This window comes from Phyllobates terribilis, unplaced genomic scaffold, assembly GCF_046119375.1.
Source record: "Phyllobates terribilis strain yellow unplaced genomic scaffold, ASM4611937v1 Scaffold_2__4_contigs__length_985480577, whole genome shotgun sequence".
Lineage (NCBI taxonomy): Eukaryota > Metazoa > Chordata > Amphibia > Anura > Dendrobatidae > Phyllobates > Phyllobates terribilis.
Genome location: NW_027362762.1, coordinates 337738911 through 337754522, shown reverse-complemented (window position 1 = coordinate 337754522; position 15612 = coordinate 337738911). Strand labels below are relative to the sequence as shown.

Below are 15612 nucleotides of genomic sequence, written 5' to 3'. Positions count from 1 at the left end.
CAACACAGGCCCAGGGGCGCGTCAACTTTTGCCGTAGTCGGCAGGATCTCGTGCCCGCAACCACCGGGTACTGCGTGCCTGAAAAAGACTGTTCAAACTTACCTGTGGTGAAGATTCCCGCCATCCGGCGCCATCTTCCGCTTCCTTCCCGCCATCGGTGGAGTTTTCCCGCCATCCGGCGCCATCTTCAGCCTTCTTCCCGCCACACGTGGAGTTTTCCCGCCATTGGACGCCATCTTGAGGACGCCGCGCGGGAAGAAGAGGGGCGTGGACTCCGAAAGCGCGCGAGAACTGAAGCCCCGCCTCACGTCCGGACGTTGCGTAAGGTCCTGGAAGGAGCCCAGCAGACGCCGACGTCACAGGAGCGCGACGGAAGGTCCTCAACCCTGACGATCCACTGCGGAGCCGCGGCCTACGGAAGAGGATCATCGCAAGGTAGGCCACGGTCCACTAGGGGGGAGAAGGATGTCGGATACGGAGGAGAGCTTCACCACTTCAACCCCCGCCAGCGCCACCGCTGTTGCGGTCATGCCTTTCACCATGCCCTATATCCCGGGGGCAGCCTGGCTACCCCAGTACTCAGGGGAGTCACATACCCTGCATGACTTTAGAGAAAAGCTGGATAGCCTCTTCCAGGTGTACCCCCTCACAGAGGAGCAAAAAGTGAGCATCCTGGTGGCCCAATTAACCGGGGCAGCCCAAAGGGAGGTAAAGTCCTGGCCACCTGGGGGGAGGACTGTCGCAGGGATACTAACCCGGCTGAGGGACACCTTTGATACCCGCACCTCAGCCGAGATCAAGCTTAGATTCTACGGGTGCAAACAGCGGGCACATGAGAGTATAAGGGACTATGCACTGAACCTACAAGAGGCCCTGAGAGCCATTAAGCAGACCGACCCTGACGGCGTGGGAGACGAGGACAGGCTGTTGACTGAACAATTTATAGAGGGTTTATATTGCAATGCCCACCGAACCCAGTTGCGGGCAATGGCCTTACAGGACCCTCATCTGGGATTTGCACAGTTCAAGGACAGAGCCATCCGGGTGCTTCGAGAACCGGCACCAGGTGGCGTTGTGACCCACAGACGCCCCACTACCACTTACCACCAGGAGGCGGCGCCGTTGTCGGCAGGGCCTGTGGGAGCTGATGCGCAGGCTTTGAACAATGACCCGGCTCCAGACCTGCACCATCAGGTCCAAGAGCTAGCTAAAAGCGTTGCTGCGCTAACCCGAACTGTGCAGTCTTTACAGGTTTCCACTCCAGGGAAGATCCAGCTGGCATCCGGACCGGAGGACATCCCGTGGCGTCGACCAAGGAGGACCCCACCGGCCAGAGGAAGACCCAGCGACCGATACAACGAGGACGGACGACCCATCTGCCGCCGCTGCAATCAACCCGGACATATGGCAAGGTACTGTCCTTTAAACTGGCACAACCTGGGGTAGAGGGCCAACCCCCAGGAAAAAGATCACCAGGCCCATCGAACTGGCGCGACAAATATGTGGGAGGACGTCCAGTCTTACCCGTGGTACTGGATGGCATTCCTATGAGTGCCCTACTGGACACCGGGTCACAGGTCACCACCATCCCGTACGTGCTCTTCAAGCAGTACTGGAATGACTCGGATATCACCCGCTACCCTGACGAGGACTTGAGTATCATCGCCAGCAATGGTCAGCCCGTGCCACAGATTGGATTTAAAGAGGTGACCATTAAAATCGGTAGAGTCGAATTGGCAGCACAGGGACTGATCATTGTAGACATTGACAAACACGAGAGTCACCCAAAGATAACTCTAGGAACTAATGTAATTGAAAATTGTCTTGCAGAGGTGATTTTCCTTTTACAGCAGGTTGCCAAGAACGCCAGCTCCGGCCAGCAGCGAGTGCTCCAGAAAGAGATCCGGGCACTGATGCGACGGCAACAGCTAGAACTCTCCGGTGGTGAGATTGGTAGCGTGCGAATGTGTGACCCTTTCCCTATTGACATGCCCCTGAAAAGTGAAATGATGATTTGGTGCCGGGCAGCTATTGGTCTGAGAGGTAGAGATTACCAGGCAATGGTAGAACCAGTTTACTCAGACAGTAGGCCCACCATTTTGACAGCACGGGGGGTGGTCAATGTACGCCATGGGAGGGGGCCCGTTCGCATAATAAATATCGGGAAGAGGGAAGTGTACCTGCCCCGGTATGCCATGCTAGCCAAATTGTATACCATCAATCAAGATTCCATACAGTCCGTAGAACCCTTGCCTCCATCTTCCCCGGAGGAAGGTAACGGCTCTAAGAAAACAATGGAGGACTGGTGTCAGCAACTACATTTGACTGACTCCACTCCCTCACACCAGAAACAGGGAGTCTATCGGGTGGTTCAAGAGTACGAGAGAGTGTTTAGTAAACACCCGTTAGACTTCGGGCGAGTCAAGGGGGTAGAACACCACATCCCCACGGGAGACCATCCTCCCATAACAGAGAGGTATCGACCCGTACCCCCTGCACACTACCAACACGCCAAGGGGATGCTTAGAGACATGAAGGAGGCTGGGGTGATCAGGGATAGCTGTAGCCCCTGGGCAGCTCCACTAGTCTTAGTCAAAAAGAAAGACAACACCATGAGGATGTGTGTAGATTACCGGAAAATCAACCGTATCACACACAAGGATGCGTACCCCTTACCAAGGATAGAGGAGTCTTTGGCTGCTTTAAGATCTGCTAACTTCTTCTCTACCTTGGATCTCACTAGTGGGTACTGGCAGGTTCCTGTAGCAGAGGCGGACCGGGAGAAGACCGCATTCACCACCCCGATGGGACTTAGCGAGTTTACCTGCATGCCGTTCGGACTCTGCAACGCACCAGGAACCTTCCAACGATTAATGGAGTGCTGTCTGGGCCACAGAAACTTCGAGACGGTCTTGTTGTACCTGGACGATGTCATCGTATATTCCAAGACGTATGAGGACCACCTGAAACACCTGGCGGAAGTGTTCGAAGCTCTGGCAAGCTACGGCCTAAAGGTGAAACCCTCCAAGTGTCACCTCCTGAAACCAAAGGTGCAGTACCTGGGACACGTGGTGAGCGCTGATGGAGTGGCTCCCGACCCTGATAAGATCACCGCAATTAAGGAATGGCCAAGTCCCTCCAGTGTAAAGGAAGTGCGGCAGTTCCTCGGGTTGGTAGGCTATTACCGCAGATTCATCCCCGGTTTCACCAAAAAGGCAGCTCCTATGCAGGACCTCCTGATAGGCCAGTCCCGGAAGGCCAAGAACCAGAAGCCACCCTTCAGATGGGAGAAGTTAGAAGAAGAGTCCTTCCGCCAGCTGAAGATTGCCCTCACGGGGGATGAAATCCTGGCGTACCCTGATTACAGCCAGCCCTTTATCCTCTACACCGACGCAAGTAACATCGGGCTAGGAGCCGTGCTGTCCCAGATCCAGCAGGGGAAAGAACGAGTAATCGCTTACGCCAGCCGAAAACTGCGACCCACCGAGAGAAACCCTGAGAATTACAGCTCATTTAAGCTAGAGTTCCTGGCAGTGGTGTGGGCAGTCACCGAACGCTTTAAGCACTACCTCGCTTCTTCCCGGTTCACCGTGTACACGGATAACAACCCGTTGACACACCTGGACACGGCAAGACTCGGTGCCCTAGAGCAGAGATGGATGGCCCGTCTGTCCAACTACGAGTTCACAATCAAATACCGGGCAGGACGCTCCAATACCAACGCGGACGCCCTGTCCAGGATGCCAAACCTACCGGACGTAGGAGAAGATCCAGAGGGACTGGAAGAAGTTGAACTCCCCGCGTTCCACTGTCATGGGACTATCCAGTATTCCCATCGGGTAAGGAGTAAGCAAGCCGCTACGTTTAACCCCTTGCCTCACTACAACTGGGAGGAAACGCAAGACAGTGACCCTGCCGTCCGACTGGTGAAGGAGATGCTGACTCGGCCAGAGGCTCGTCTTGACCCAGACGCTCCGGAGGAAGCCAAGCAACTGTGGGCTGAGAAGAGTCGACTGTTCCTTTACAAGGGGAAGTTGTGCCGCAGAATGGTTAACTCCCGGACGCATGAACTAATCTGGCAAGTAGTGGTGCCACGGAGAGACGCAGCCATGGTGATGGAGGCATACCACGACGGGGCTGGACACTTCGGATGGAAGAAGCTGGAGTTCCTGCTGCGCGGGCGGTTCCACTGGGTAGGCATGAGGGGAACCATCGAGAGGTGGTGCAGAGACTGTGGCCCGTGCAACCTAAGAAGGAAGGACCGTGCCAGCCAGAAGACTCCCCTGCAGTCCATCGTTACCCGGCAGCCGTTGGAACTGGTAGCCTTGGATCATGTAAAACTGACCCCAAGCAGAAGTGGCTACGTTTACGCACTAACCATCGTGGATCACTACTCCCGGTTCTTGGTTGTCGTCCCCGTCAAGGACTTAACAGCTCGAACAGCAGCTAGAGCCTTCCAGCAGCACTTCTGCCGTCCACACGGGTACCCGGACCAAGTGCTGACGGACCAGGGACCTGCCTTTGAAGCGGAGGTCTTCCAGGAATTCTGCAATCTGTATGGCTGCCGGAAGATAAGGACGACACCCTATCATCCGCAAACTAATGGACTTTGTGAGAAAATGAACCAGGTGGTAATGGATCTTCTGAAAACGTTGCCCCTGGAAGAACGCAGTCTGTGGCCTGAGAAGCTGCCCGATCTGGTGGACCTATACAACCACATCCCGGTAGGTTCCACCAACTGTACCCCGGCTTACCTGATGAGGGCAAGGCCTGGTAAGCTACCTGTTGACCTGGAGATGGGAGTCCTGACACCCGAGGACACTTCACCAGAAGCAGACTGTGACACAGAGAGGCAGCAGCAGTACCGGAAAGTACAGGAGAGCGTGGAGCGAAGTCTCTGTCAAGCTAGGGAAAGACAAGAGAAAACTTACAACCAGTATGCTCCCGCTGTTCCCCTGGTACCCGGAGAGCAGGTCTTGAAGAGGAAAAGGCGGCTCCACAAGTTGGACGACCAGTGGGAGAAGGACCCGTACATCGTACTGCCCTCAAGCCACGACAACCCAAAGGTCTGTACCATCAGTAAAGACGGAGGGGAAACCACAACCATTGTATCCCGGGATCACCTGAAGAAGTGTCCCGAACAGCTACGGAACCCTGAAGAGGAACAAGAAGACCCTCGACCCGTAGAGGAAAGGGAAGACATGGTTAGTACTGTGCTCGGAGACTTCCCTCGGTCTTGGACTCAAGTCAATGGCGCAGTTGTGGTACCCGTACTCACCTTCCTCCAACCAGCATCCCAAGCACCTACGGAGCAACAGGTAGAGCTGGAAGAACAGCCGGTCCAGGAGGCAGAAGACTCCACACAAGCAGAACAGGAGGATCAACCCTCTGCTTATAGTGAGCCTGCCGTACACCTAGTGAGCCAAAGAGCCGGTAGACAGCTGCCCAGTTTACCCTTGACAGCTCCTACACCCTGTAGTTCAGGGCTAGACAGTCAGCTCCGTAGGTCCACTAGGGCCACTAGAGGCCAGTTACCCGCACGTTGGAGGATTTGAAATGTATAAATTGTTTTATTTGTGGTTACCTGTTTTTCTTGTTGCTTGTAAATAATTATGTGTTTCTAGTTATTTTTAGGAGTCCTTGGTGGATTTACCGGGAATCCTTGTACAATTAGTTGGAGCGTAACCCAGGATGGACTAAAAGACTGATAAGGACTCGGGGCAGGACAGACCCCTACCTGGTTACGTCTCCCTGTTTTGGTGAAATGGACACCTTTGTTTTCTTCAAAACTGCACCCGGTTGCGGACACGCCGTAACCATCTTTATGTGTTTTTCTTATTGTATTATTATTGTTTATACCTTATGTTTTTCTAAAAATATGTTTAGTCCCGGAGTACTAAATTTCACTAGGGGGGAATGTGACACCCCAGGGGTCTGGTTGCCACAGTGATAGAGATATTACGTCTGAGAGCAGGTGGGAGGTCTCTTGGTCAGGGATCCTATGCATGCCACACCTCCTGCCCAGTCCTGGGAGGGGAAGAACTTCCCCTATATAAACCTAGGGCTGAGGCAGGGTTAGTGAGTAGAGAAGAAGTAGAGAAGAGAAGCAGCATAGGAAGAAACAACAGGAGCTCTGTGGGAGCAGTGCTACAAGGAGTCAGGGGCTGGCAGCTGCAGAGCTCGCCCTGACTGAGAAGTTATCACCGGACCCGGAGACCGAGGCTGTGGGGACTAACTCCTATCCAGCAGCAGAAACCGACGGGCAGGGGATTGCAGGTCCTCTGGCCCAGAAACCCGAAGGCACGGTCACACGCGTGGGACCAGCACCGCCGTCGTGGAGCGAAAGCTACTAGAAGGCCCCGAGTCACCGGCCATACGGGTGAGCACCACACGGTACACTCAGGGACGTGGGCTACTTATATCCGCCTCTAGCAAGGTAGCCAGAAGAGTATCGTTAGTTTGGGAGGCCTACAACTCCGCCTGGCCAGGGGAGATCCCATCTGCTCAAGGACTGACCAGGCCCCAATCACTAGCCAGTACTCCGGGAGGGTCTATCTTTGTCACCAGTAAAGACCCTGAACTACACCGTACCGTCTCCGAGTGGTTCCTGCTACCTCCATCATCCACGTCGGCTGCCCTGAGGCCATACCCCTCCCGTTGGGGGTTATACTATCACGCTGCACAATCCTACCACCGGCCTCAGCGGTCTGCCCTGCAGCAGCAGCTCCTTAGCTGTACTCAACGGGTGGCGTAGTCGTCCAACATCTACCGCTGATACAGCGCCACTTAGTCTGACTCCCTGGGCACGGACCGGATCACCGCCACGAGACTACAACCCTCAACAGATCCGGCTCCGGGTAAGCTCCCGCGTGCGCAACGCTGCGCGACACAGGCCCAGAGGCGCGTCACAAGCACCACACCTCAAATCAACTCCAGGCCTTTTATCTGCTTAATTGAGAATGACATAATGAAGGGATTGCCCATACCTGTCCATGAAATAGCCTTGGAGTCAATTGTCCAATTACTTTTGGTTCCTTTAAAAACAGGGTGGCACATGTTAAGGAGCTGAAACTCCTATACCCTTCATCCAATTTTAATGTGGATACCCTCAAATGAAAGCTGAAAGTCTGAACTTCAACTGCATCTGAATTGTTTTGTTTAAAATTCATTGTGGTAATGTCTAGAACCAAAATTAGAAAAATGTTGTCTCTGTCCAAATATATATGGACCTAACTGTATGAGAAACAATGGCCAATTTAAAAATGAATTTTTCTGTATGATTTTTAAATCAAAAACGTATGGCTCAGGAAGATTTTTTTTTTTTTTTAAAAAGGGATTGCAAGATTACCGCTAAGAGTCAGGTGATACCCATCCAAATCAGGCTCAGCAAAGACAATGTATTAGGCTATGTTCACACATCATGTTTTTTTTCTGCCTTCATTTTCTGCAGCAAAACCTGATCTCTTACCAGGTTGTTCAGGATTTTTGTTGCGGTTTTCTTGCTTTCTTTTTTGGTGCATTTTTTCAGCTTTTTTTTTCACTGTCCCTTTGTCTGTGTTATGCATGTACATAGGGTTCAGTGGAAAAAAAAAATCTCATTGTGGTTTATGCACAAAAAACGCTGAAAAAAGGCTGAAAACTTGACACGTGCGTTTTTTCCACCACCCATTACTTCCAATGGGTGAAAAAGCGCTGAAAGAAGTGACATGCTCTATCTTTCAAAAAATCATGCAAAGCACAAAATCCTGAACAAAAAAAAACACATGTGTGCATGAGATTTCTGGAATCTTATAGACTTTGCTGGTACAGTAAAATGCAGCTAAAAGTTTGCATAAAAAAAAGCATAAAAAAACTGAGCGATTCTATTTATTGACAATGTTGGAAGACATCAGTACCTGCATAAACAACTATACCAGACACAACTTCTGTATTTCTAAGAGTACATCCTCGTAACAGGAGATTTTCTTTATAAAGGCCAGATTTTTTTCCATTTTTATGAATCCTACAAAAAAAAAAAAAAAGTTTGCACAAGTTACACAAGTCACCACTTTTGCATTAGTGTGATATTACTGTACTGTATGCACTTAGATAAGCAGACTAACATTTTATGTAATGTGGCAGTCTTCATTTTGCCATTGCAGATGTGATAGCTTACAAAACACACCCAAAGAATAGATAAAATTGTAGATGCTAAAACACTAGTTTGGGTAAAGCTTCTGCAGCATTTAAGTACAAAAACACGACATATCACTGACAAATACCCAAGCTATTGGCCCTCTATCCCAGTTAGGAAAAAAACAACTAAAAAACAACAAAACAATAAAAGCTGAAGGTTCCAAATCATGGTTTAAAAGAGAACATTTTGCTGGGATTGCCACTTTAAAACGGAGCGAATTCACAACACAGAAATGTACTGTGACCATGTTAGTGCCTTTCTGTCTAGACTTACCCTTCAGATTAGTTGATGCATTGTTTAGCAAGCCAAATTAGCCCCTGACCCAAGCACATAACCATACATAAATGTACATGTAGCATAGAAGTGCCACATTTGTCAGAGCGCCCCAGCAGGTAGACAGGGCAGGAGAGAGCTATGCCTGCCATGTAGGATACGCACAGCTGCTTACAAACACAACTGAGAAAAAAAAATGTAAAAAAAAAATAATTTCACAAATGAAAATAAAAAATTGTAAGCATCCCCTAACCATTAAAAGGTTAATCACATGTACATGTAAATGTGTTTTACATGACAGCACATGTAAAACACACAGATGGCATCCCAGTGCTGTCCACGATTTTCATAGACTTGTATGGGTAATTTTTACCCGTAATTGGAATAAAAAATGGACACGTCTCTGATCTTTTTACAGACACTCAAACTGCAAAAAACAGACATAAGAACAGCCTTATAGACTATAATTGGTACATGCTGTGTGAAAAACAGAACACGTACGTGAAAAACGGACATTTAAAAAAGGCAATGAGGACGAATAAAACAGAAGTCAGGTGGATACACAGCTGATAGTCCTACTGAATAGACTGTTAGAATTTGTATTATGGCAAGAAAAAAGCAGCTAAGTAAAGAAAAACGAGTGGCCATCATTACTTTAAGAAATGAAGGTCAGTCAGTCCGAAAAATTGGGCAAACTTTGAAAGTGGCCCCAAGTGCAGTTGCAAAAACCATCAAGTGCTACAAAGAAACTGGCTCACATGAGGACCGCCCCAGGAAAGGAAGACCAAGAGTCACCTCTGCTTCTGAGGATAAGTTTATCCGAGTCATCAGCCTCAGAAATCGCAGGTTAACAGCAGCTCAGATTAGAGACCAGGTGAATGCCACACAGAGTTCTAGCAGCAGACACATCTCTACAACAACGGTTAAGAGGAGACTTTGTGCAGCAGGCCTTCATGGTAAAATAGCTGCTAGGAAACCACTGCTAAGGACAGGCAACAAGCAGAAGAGACTTGTTTGGGCTAAAGAACACAAGGAATGGACATTAGACCAGTGGAAATCTGTGCTTTGGTCTGATGAGTCCAAATTTGAGATCTTTGGTTCCAACCACCGTGTCTTTGTGTGACGCAGAAAAGGTGAACGGATGGACTCTACATGCCTGGTTCCCACCGTGAAGCATGGAGGAGGAGGTGTGATGGTGTGGGGGTGCTTTGCTGGTGACACTGTTGGGGATTTATTCAAAATTGAAGGCATACTGAACCAGCATGGCTACCACAGCATCTTGCAGCGGCATACTATTCCATCCGGTTTGCGTTTAGTTGGACCATCGTTTATTTTTCAACAGGACAATGACCCCAAACACACCTCCAGGCTGTGTAAGGGCTATTTGACCAAGGAGAGTGATGGGGTGCTACGCCAGATGACCTGGCCTCCACAGTCACCAGACCTGAACCCAATTGAGATGGTTTGGGGTGAGCTGGACCACAGAGTGAAAGCAAAAGAGCCAACAAGTGCTAAGCATCTCTGGGAACTCCTTCAAGATTGTTGGAAGACCATTTCCGGTGACTACCTCTTGAAGCTCATCAAGAGAATGCCAAGAGAATGCCAAGAGTGTGCAAAGCAGTCATCAAAGCAAAAGGTGGCTACTTTGAAGAACCTAGAATATAAGACATATTTTCAGTTGTTTCACACTTTTTTGTTAAGTATATAATTCCACATGTGTTAATTCATAGTTTTGATGCCTTCAGTGTGAATGTACAATTTTCAAAGTCATGAAAATACAGAAAAATCTTTAAATGAGAAGGTGTGTCCAAACTTTTGGTCTGTACTGTATATATATATATATATATATATATATATATATATATATATATATATATATATATATATATATATATATATATATATATATATATCTATTATATATATATATCTCTATTATCTATCTAGCTATCTATATATATCCGTGAATGAGCTTACTATTCAATAATCTCAGACAACTTTTCATTCTCCATTCAGTCCTAAAGTGTAGGCATTTATCAGTGATCTCAGTGCTAAAAATTTAGACACTTATTTGAAAGAGAAAATTGACAATATCTAGCAGGAAATAATCTCCCAGTAGTATTTATCTTCTTGCTTTCCGCACTTAATACTGTTCAATTTCAACCTTTGACTGAGTGATAGAAGTTGTCGTCACCAGGATACTCATCTTCTCGCCCTACTACCTGTTTAAGTGACCCTTCTCCTTCATACTTCACCCGCTTCCTATTCCTTGCTGTCTCCTTTTGTCTAGCTGGAATATTTAAGCTTGCTATATCTTGTAGAACTTTCCCTCTGCTTTTAAACATGCTGCCATAACTCCTGAAATGCTTAATCTAGTCTTGCCTGATCAGCTCTCTGCTGAATCTCCTCTTGACCCTTTACAATCTACTTTCCACACATTACAGAATCTGTCATTACTAAAGTCTCAAATAATTTCCTAACCGATAAATCAAATGGCAACTATTCTCAGATTCTTCTCTTTGCATCATTTCACATGGAAGACCACCAATTCACTATGCTCAGCTCTACAGGTCTTAAAAGGGTTTGTGCCAAGGTGATAAGCAGGAGCCTACATAGAAATCATGGGGGCCAATAGTAGACGTTCTAACTGGGTCACAACAATAAAAATAAATAAATACATATTTGTCAGGCTGACAGAAGAGCATATCTCACAACTTTGCAGCACTTACAAAGCAATTTTCCTACTACTAAAATCCCTAGATCCCCCCCCCCCCATCATTGTCCACACAAGTGACCCCCAACGTATTATGATACCCAGACAGTGGATGATGACCCTACTGTACCCCCCCCCCCCCGCATGGCGACTCCAACATGTATGATGCCTCAACTGTAAACCCAACCCAGCCCTCTATACAGAATAATGGCCCTAACACAACCCTCCACACAGTATGACAATCCCCAACACCACCCTCCACACTGTATAATGATCCCACTAGCCCTGCAAACACTATAATAGCCCCCACATAGCCCTCCGTAAAGTATAAAGGCTCCCACATAGCCCTCCAAATATTATAATGGCCCCACACACAGCCTTCCGAATAGTAGGATGGCCCCACATATTCCTCCAAATATTATAATGGTCCCCACATACTATTTGAAGGGCTATGTGGTGCCAATATACTATGTGGGGACCATTATAATATTTGGAGGAATATGTGGGGCCATCCTACTATTCGGAGGGCTGTGTGTGGGGCCATTATACTATTTGAAGGGCTATGTGGTGCCAAATATACTATAATGGCCTTCCACATAGCCCTCTATATAGTAAAATGGCCCCCACATTGCCCTCCATGTGGTATAATGCACCTCCTATAGTCCCCCACATAGTATAATGCACCCCCATTGTCCTACATATAGTATAATGCGCTACCATTGCCCTCTATATAGTAGAATGCACCACGGAATGTACTTATTGATTTAAAAACAAACAAACAACAACAAAAAAAAAACATCTCACCACTCCTCGATCCCTCGCTGCTCCAGTCTCCTCAGCGTGTGATTTGAAGCGCTGCACATTTCTGCGCAGCGGGCACCATGTAGTGTAGTCATCAGGCCGGTGAAACACCAGATCTCAGATGGGGAGGTAGAATGATGGGGGGGGGGGGGGGGGGGAGCGGACAGCCATGATGTAGATACAGTTGAAAGTGCAATGCAGGTGGGGGGCAGTGCCGGCTCTGGCACCGGGCTCCCCTGACACACAAGCCCCATAGCAGCTGAGTGGTCAGCCACCATTGGTGCTACGCCACTGCTTGTAAGTAATTCCCTATCTAAGTGACAAGAAGATAGTTCATAGATCGCTGTGAATACAACCAATGGGCCTCCCACAGATTTAGAGTACAGGGCTTGGCTATTTCCAGCAATTCTATAGACAATAAATAAAGCAAAGGTGCGCATGCTTATACTTTGCTCCCTCCAGACACACCCATCTCCAGAGCCCTGTTCTTGGGACTGGTTGGTATCCCAACAATCGACAAGTTATTACTCATCCTATTAACAGAGGACAACTTTCACTGTGTGCACAATTATAAGGCAAATGAGTATTCTGACCATGTCATCATTTTATAAAAACTTTTTCTAACGGACTCAAAAGTCAAACATTGTTAAAAGTCTTACAAACTGGATGCAGCAATCTTGAAACTGCTAAGATATTGCGGTGATCACAAAAAAATAAAAAAAAAGTTTTGTTGCACATAGTCAACAGGGTCGCAAAAAGCACGTTGAGAAGAAAAGTACAATAAATGCCAAAGGTTTGAGATGAATCCATACGACCACAATAGGCCATACATTCCATACAGCTGGCCTTTATGGAAGAGTGGGAAGAAAAAAGCATTTACTTACACACAAAAATTGTAAGGCTCGTTTTGAGTTTGTCAAAAGGCATGTGGGAGACTCCCCAAATGTATGGAGGAAGGTGCTGTGCACAGATGAGACCAAAATTTAACTTTTTGGCCACCACTTGTAGAAATGAATTGTGCAATTGAAAACTACAAATTTTCCCACAAAAAAAATAAATCCTCATATGGCCATGTGGAGGGAAAAATAAAGTTAGTGCTATTTGAAGAAAGCCAGAAAAAAATGAAAGCACAAAACTCAAAAATTGCCTTATCATTATCAGGTTAAGGATACTGCTGTCTTAGTTCTCTTCCTGCCGCTCTGACTGCTAGTTCAGAAACGTGCTGGCTCTAATTTTCCTTTTCCCCTTTGCAGGTTCCACAGGGTTCAGTCCTAGGCCCTCTCCTAATACTCATACGTCCTGGCTGGGAAGGGGTTCCTGACGTACGGGTATGTTCTGGTGATTGTAATGGCACAGGAGCTGTGTCCGCGCGATGGCCGCTGGAAGCTCAGCTTAAACGATAGCTGAGACCAGGCTCTCATAGCCAAGAGCAGCACCCACACCGCCCTCCGGCTGTTTAACCCTCTAAATGCCGCAATCGAAAAATCGATCGCAACATTTAGGAGGCTCCCTCTCCCGTCCGATTGGCATCATCGCAGGGCCGGATCGTTGCCATGGCAACCTGAGGTGGTCATGACGACATCCGAGTTACCCAGCTACGGAAAGCCTGTTATACCATGCTCAGAGCAAGGTCCAAGAGGATTCTGTCAGTGCAGCACTGACAGGAAAAATGTATTGCAATGCTTATACCAGCGATCAGAGTAGTAACAGTTAAAGTCCCATAAAAGGGCTAAGTTATAAAAAAAAAAAAAAAAAACAACAAGTAGACATATTTGAAATCGCTGCATCAAAAACGACCCTACCTATAAAACTGGTACACTAGGTAACCCCTTCAGTGAACATCGTTAAAAAATATGCAATTTCATCATGCTGTTGAACAAAAAGTGGAATAAAATGAGATAAAAAAGAAAACTGTAAATAAAAATGATTTCACTGAAAACGCCATCTTGTCCTGCAAAAAACAAGCAGCCATACAGCTCCATCAGTGGAAAAATAAAGCTATAGCTCTCAGAATACAGCGATGTAAAAAAATTTTTTTCTATAAAATAGTTTTTATTTTGTAAAAGTGGCAAAAAACATAAAAAATTATATAAATGTAATTTTGCTGTAATCGTTCTGACCCAAATAATAAAGCTGTCTTATCAATTTTACCACATGGTGAACGGCATAAAAATAAAAATAAAAAAAAAGTCTGAATTGCTGGTTTTTGTTCATTCTGCATCCCAAAAATCGGAATAGAAAGCAATCAAACAAAGTCATGTGCCCTAAAATAGTACCAATAAAAACGTAAACTCGTCCCGCAAAAAACAAGTCCTACATGCAGCGCTGTGGAGTCGGAGTAATGCAGTCGGAGCCCATTTTGGTGGAGTCGGTATTAAATGGACCGACTCCAACTCCTAAAATATATAATAAATTGGGTACAGTAGTTCAATGCAGTTTGTGAGGAATATTTTTTCATAAGAATTTGGGAAAGTTATGAAATGTCCTATATACAGTGTCCATTTTAGGACATAAAATCACTCGTCAAAATCAGTTCTCAGACAGGGTATTTAGCCTCAAACTGACATCATTCTGATGTTTGATTTTGATATCTGATCATGTCCTAAAATGGACACTGTAGTTGTTATGTCATGGGAGTGCTGCAGCCCATCAGCAGCTGCTGATGAGCTTTAGCGCTCACACTTCCATTGCCCAAAATGGTTTCATCCAAGGAGAGTGTGAGCACTGCAGCTGCTAATTGATTTGTCACTTGAGCTCTGCAGGCAATGTAATGATAACACCTGCAGGCATATTGCTGACAGTGCTACAACGCCACTGATCCAGGAGATAAAGGGGTATTCCCATCTCCAAGATCCTATCCCAATATGTAGTAGGTGTAATAATATTAATATTAGCAAATACCTTCAATTAGAAATGTAGTATAGTTTTTCTGATTTACTAGGTCTCTCTCCTCATGTGCAGGCATTGCAGGACCTTAGGTATTCATGGTTACGACCACTAGCAACTAGCTAACTAGGAATCTAGCAAGGTATAGGGTATGTGTTTTAAAATATAACTTTTAATGGTATTACCTAATGAAAGGGCTGAAGGCTCAATTGAAATTAAACAACAGACATGAACAGACAAACATAAGACACATATACATCAAAGTCACAAAAAAACACGGGGGTGAGGGAAAAATCCCCCAATATTGCAACCTCCCGGCTATAAATTAGTGACTAATACACAATTTGAGAAAGGAACAGTCTCACCATGAGTTGGAGTATGGCCTTACTCAGAATACACGTAGATCCCCGCTTGGTTACTTCATCCAGAAGATTACAATCCACAGGAGAGATATTGAAACAAACAGGGGGGGGGAGATTTACCCACACATTACCCAAGATCAATCTCTTATATCCAAAGTGGATGGACCGGGGATCTATTGCACATGTCCCAGAATAAATCCCATTCCCTACGCGTTTCGTAAGTCACTCATCAGGGGATAATGAGAAAAAAGGGGGACCGCTGTATGAATACAGCATAATAAAGTTGCCCAAAGCAGAAAATATACTAAAAAGTTACATGTGCTAGATGCTCAAAACAGGAGTGGCGTTTTTATATGTTCATGAATGGCGCCATATGTTCAAACAAGGACGTCACTTCCGGT

The 15612-nt window shown here is 46.7% G+C and overlaps 1 protein-coding gene across 3 annotated transcripts in view; it reads right to left on the bottom strand.

The window, feature by feature from the left end:
• Window positions 1-15612, bottom strand: part of ATP10A (ATPase phospholipid transporting 10A (putative)) — a 164822-nt gene that overhangs the window by 66646 nt on the left and 82564 nt on the right. For all 3 annotated transcript variants that reach the window (XR_012278505.1, XM_073664540.1, XM_073664541.1), the window contains exon 4: window positions 7896-8002. Coding sequence is in view for 2 of the 3 variants with exons in the window: in XM_073664540.1 (XP_073520641.1) it covers window positions 7896-8002 (107 nt within the window). In the remaining variant the exon portion in view is untranslated. The remainder of the gene's footprint in view (window positions 1-7895; window positions 8003-15612) is intronic.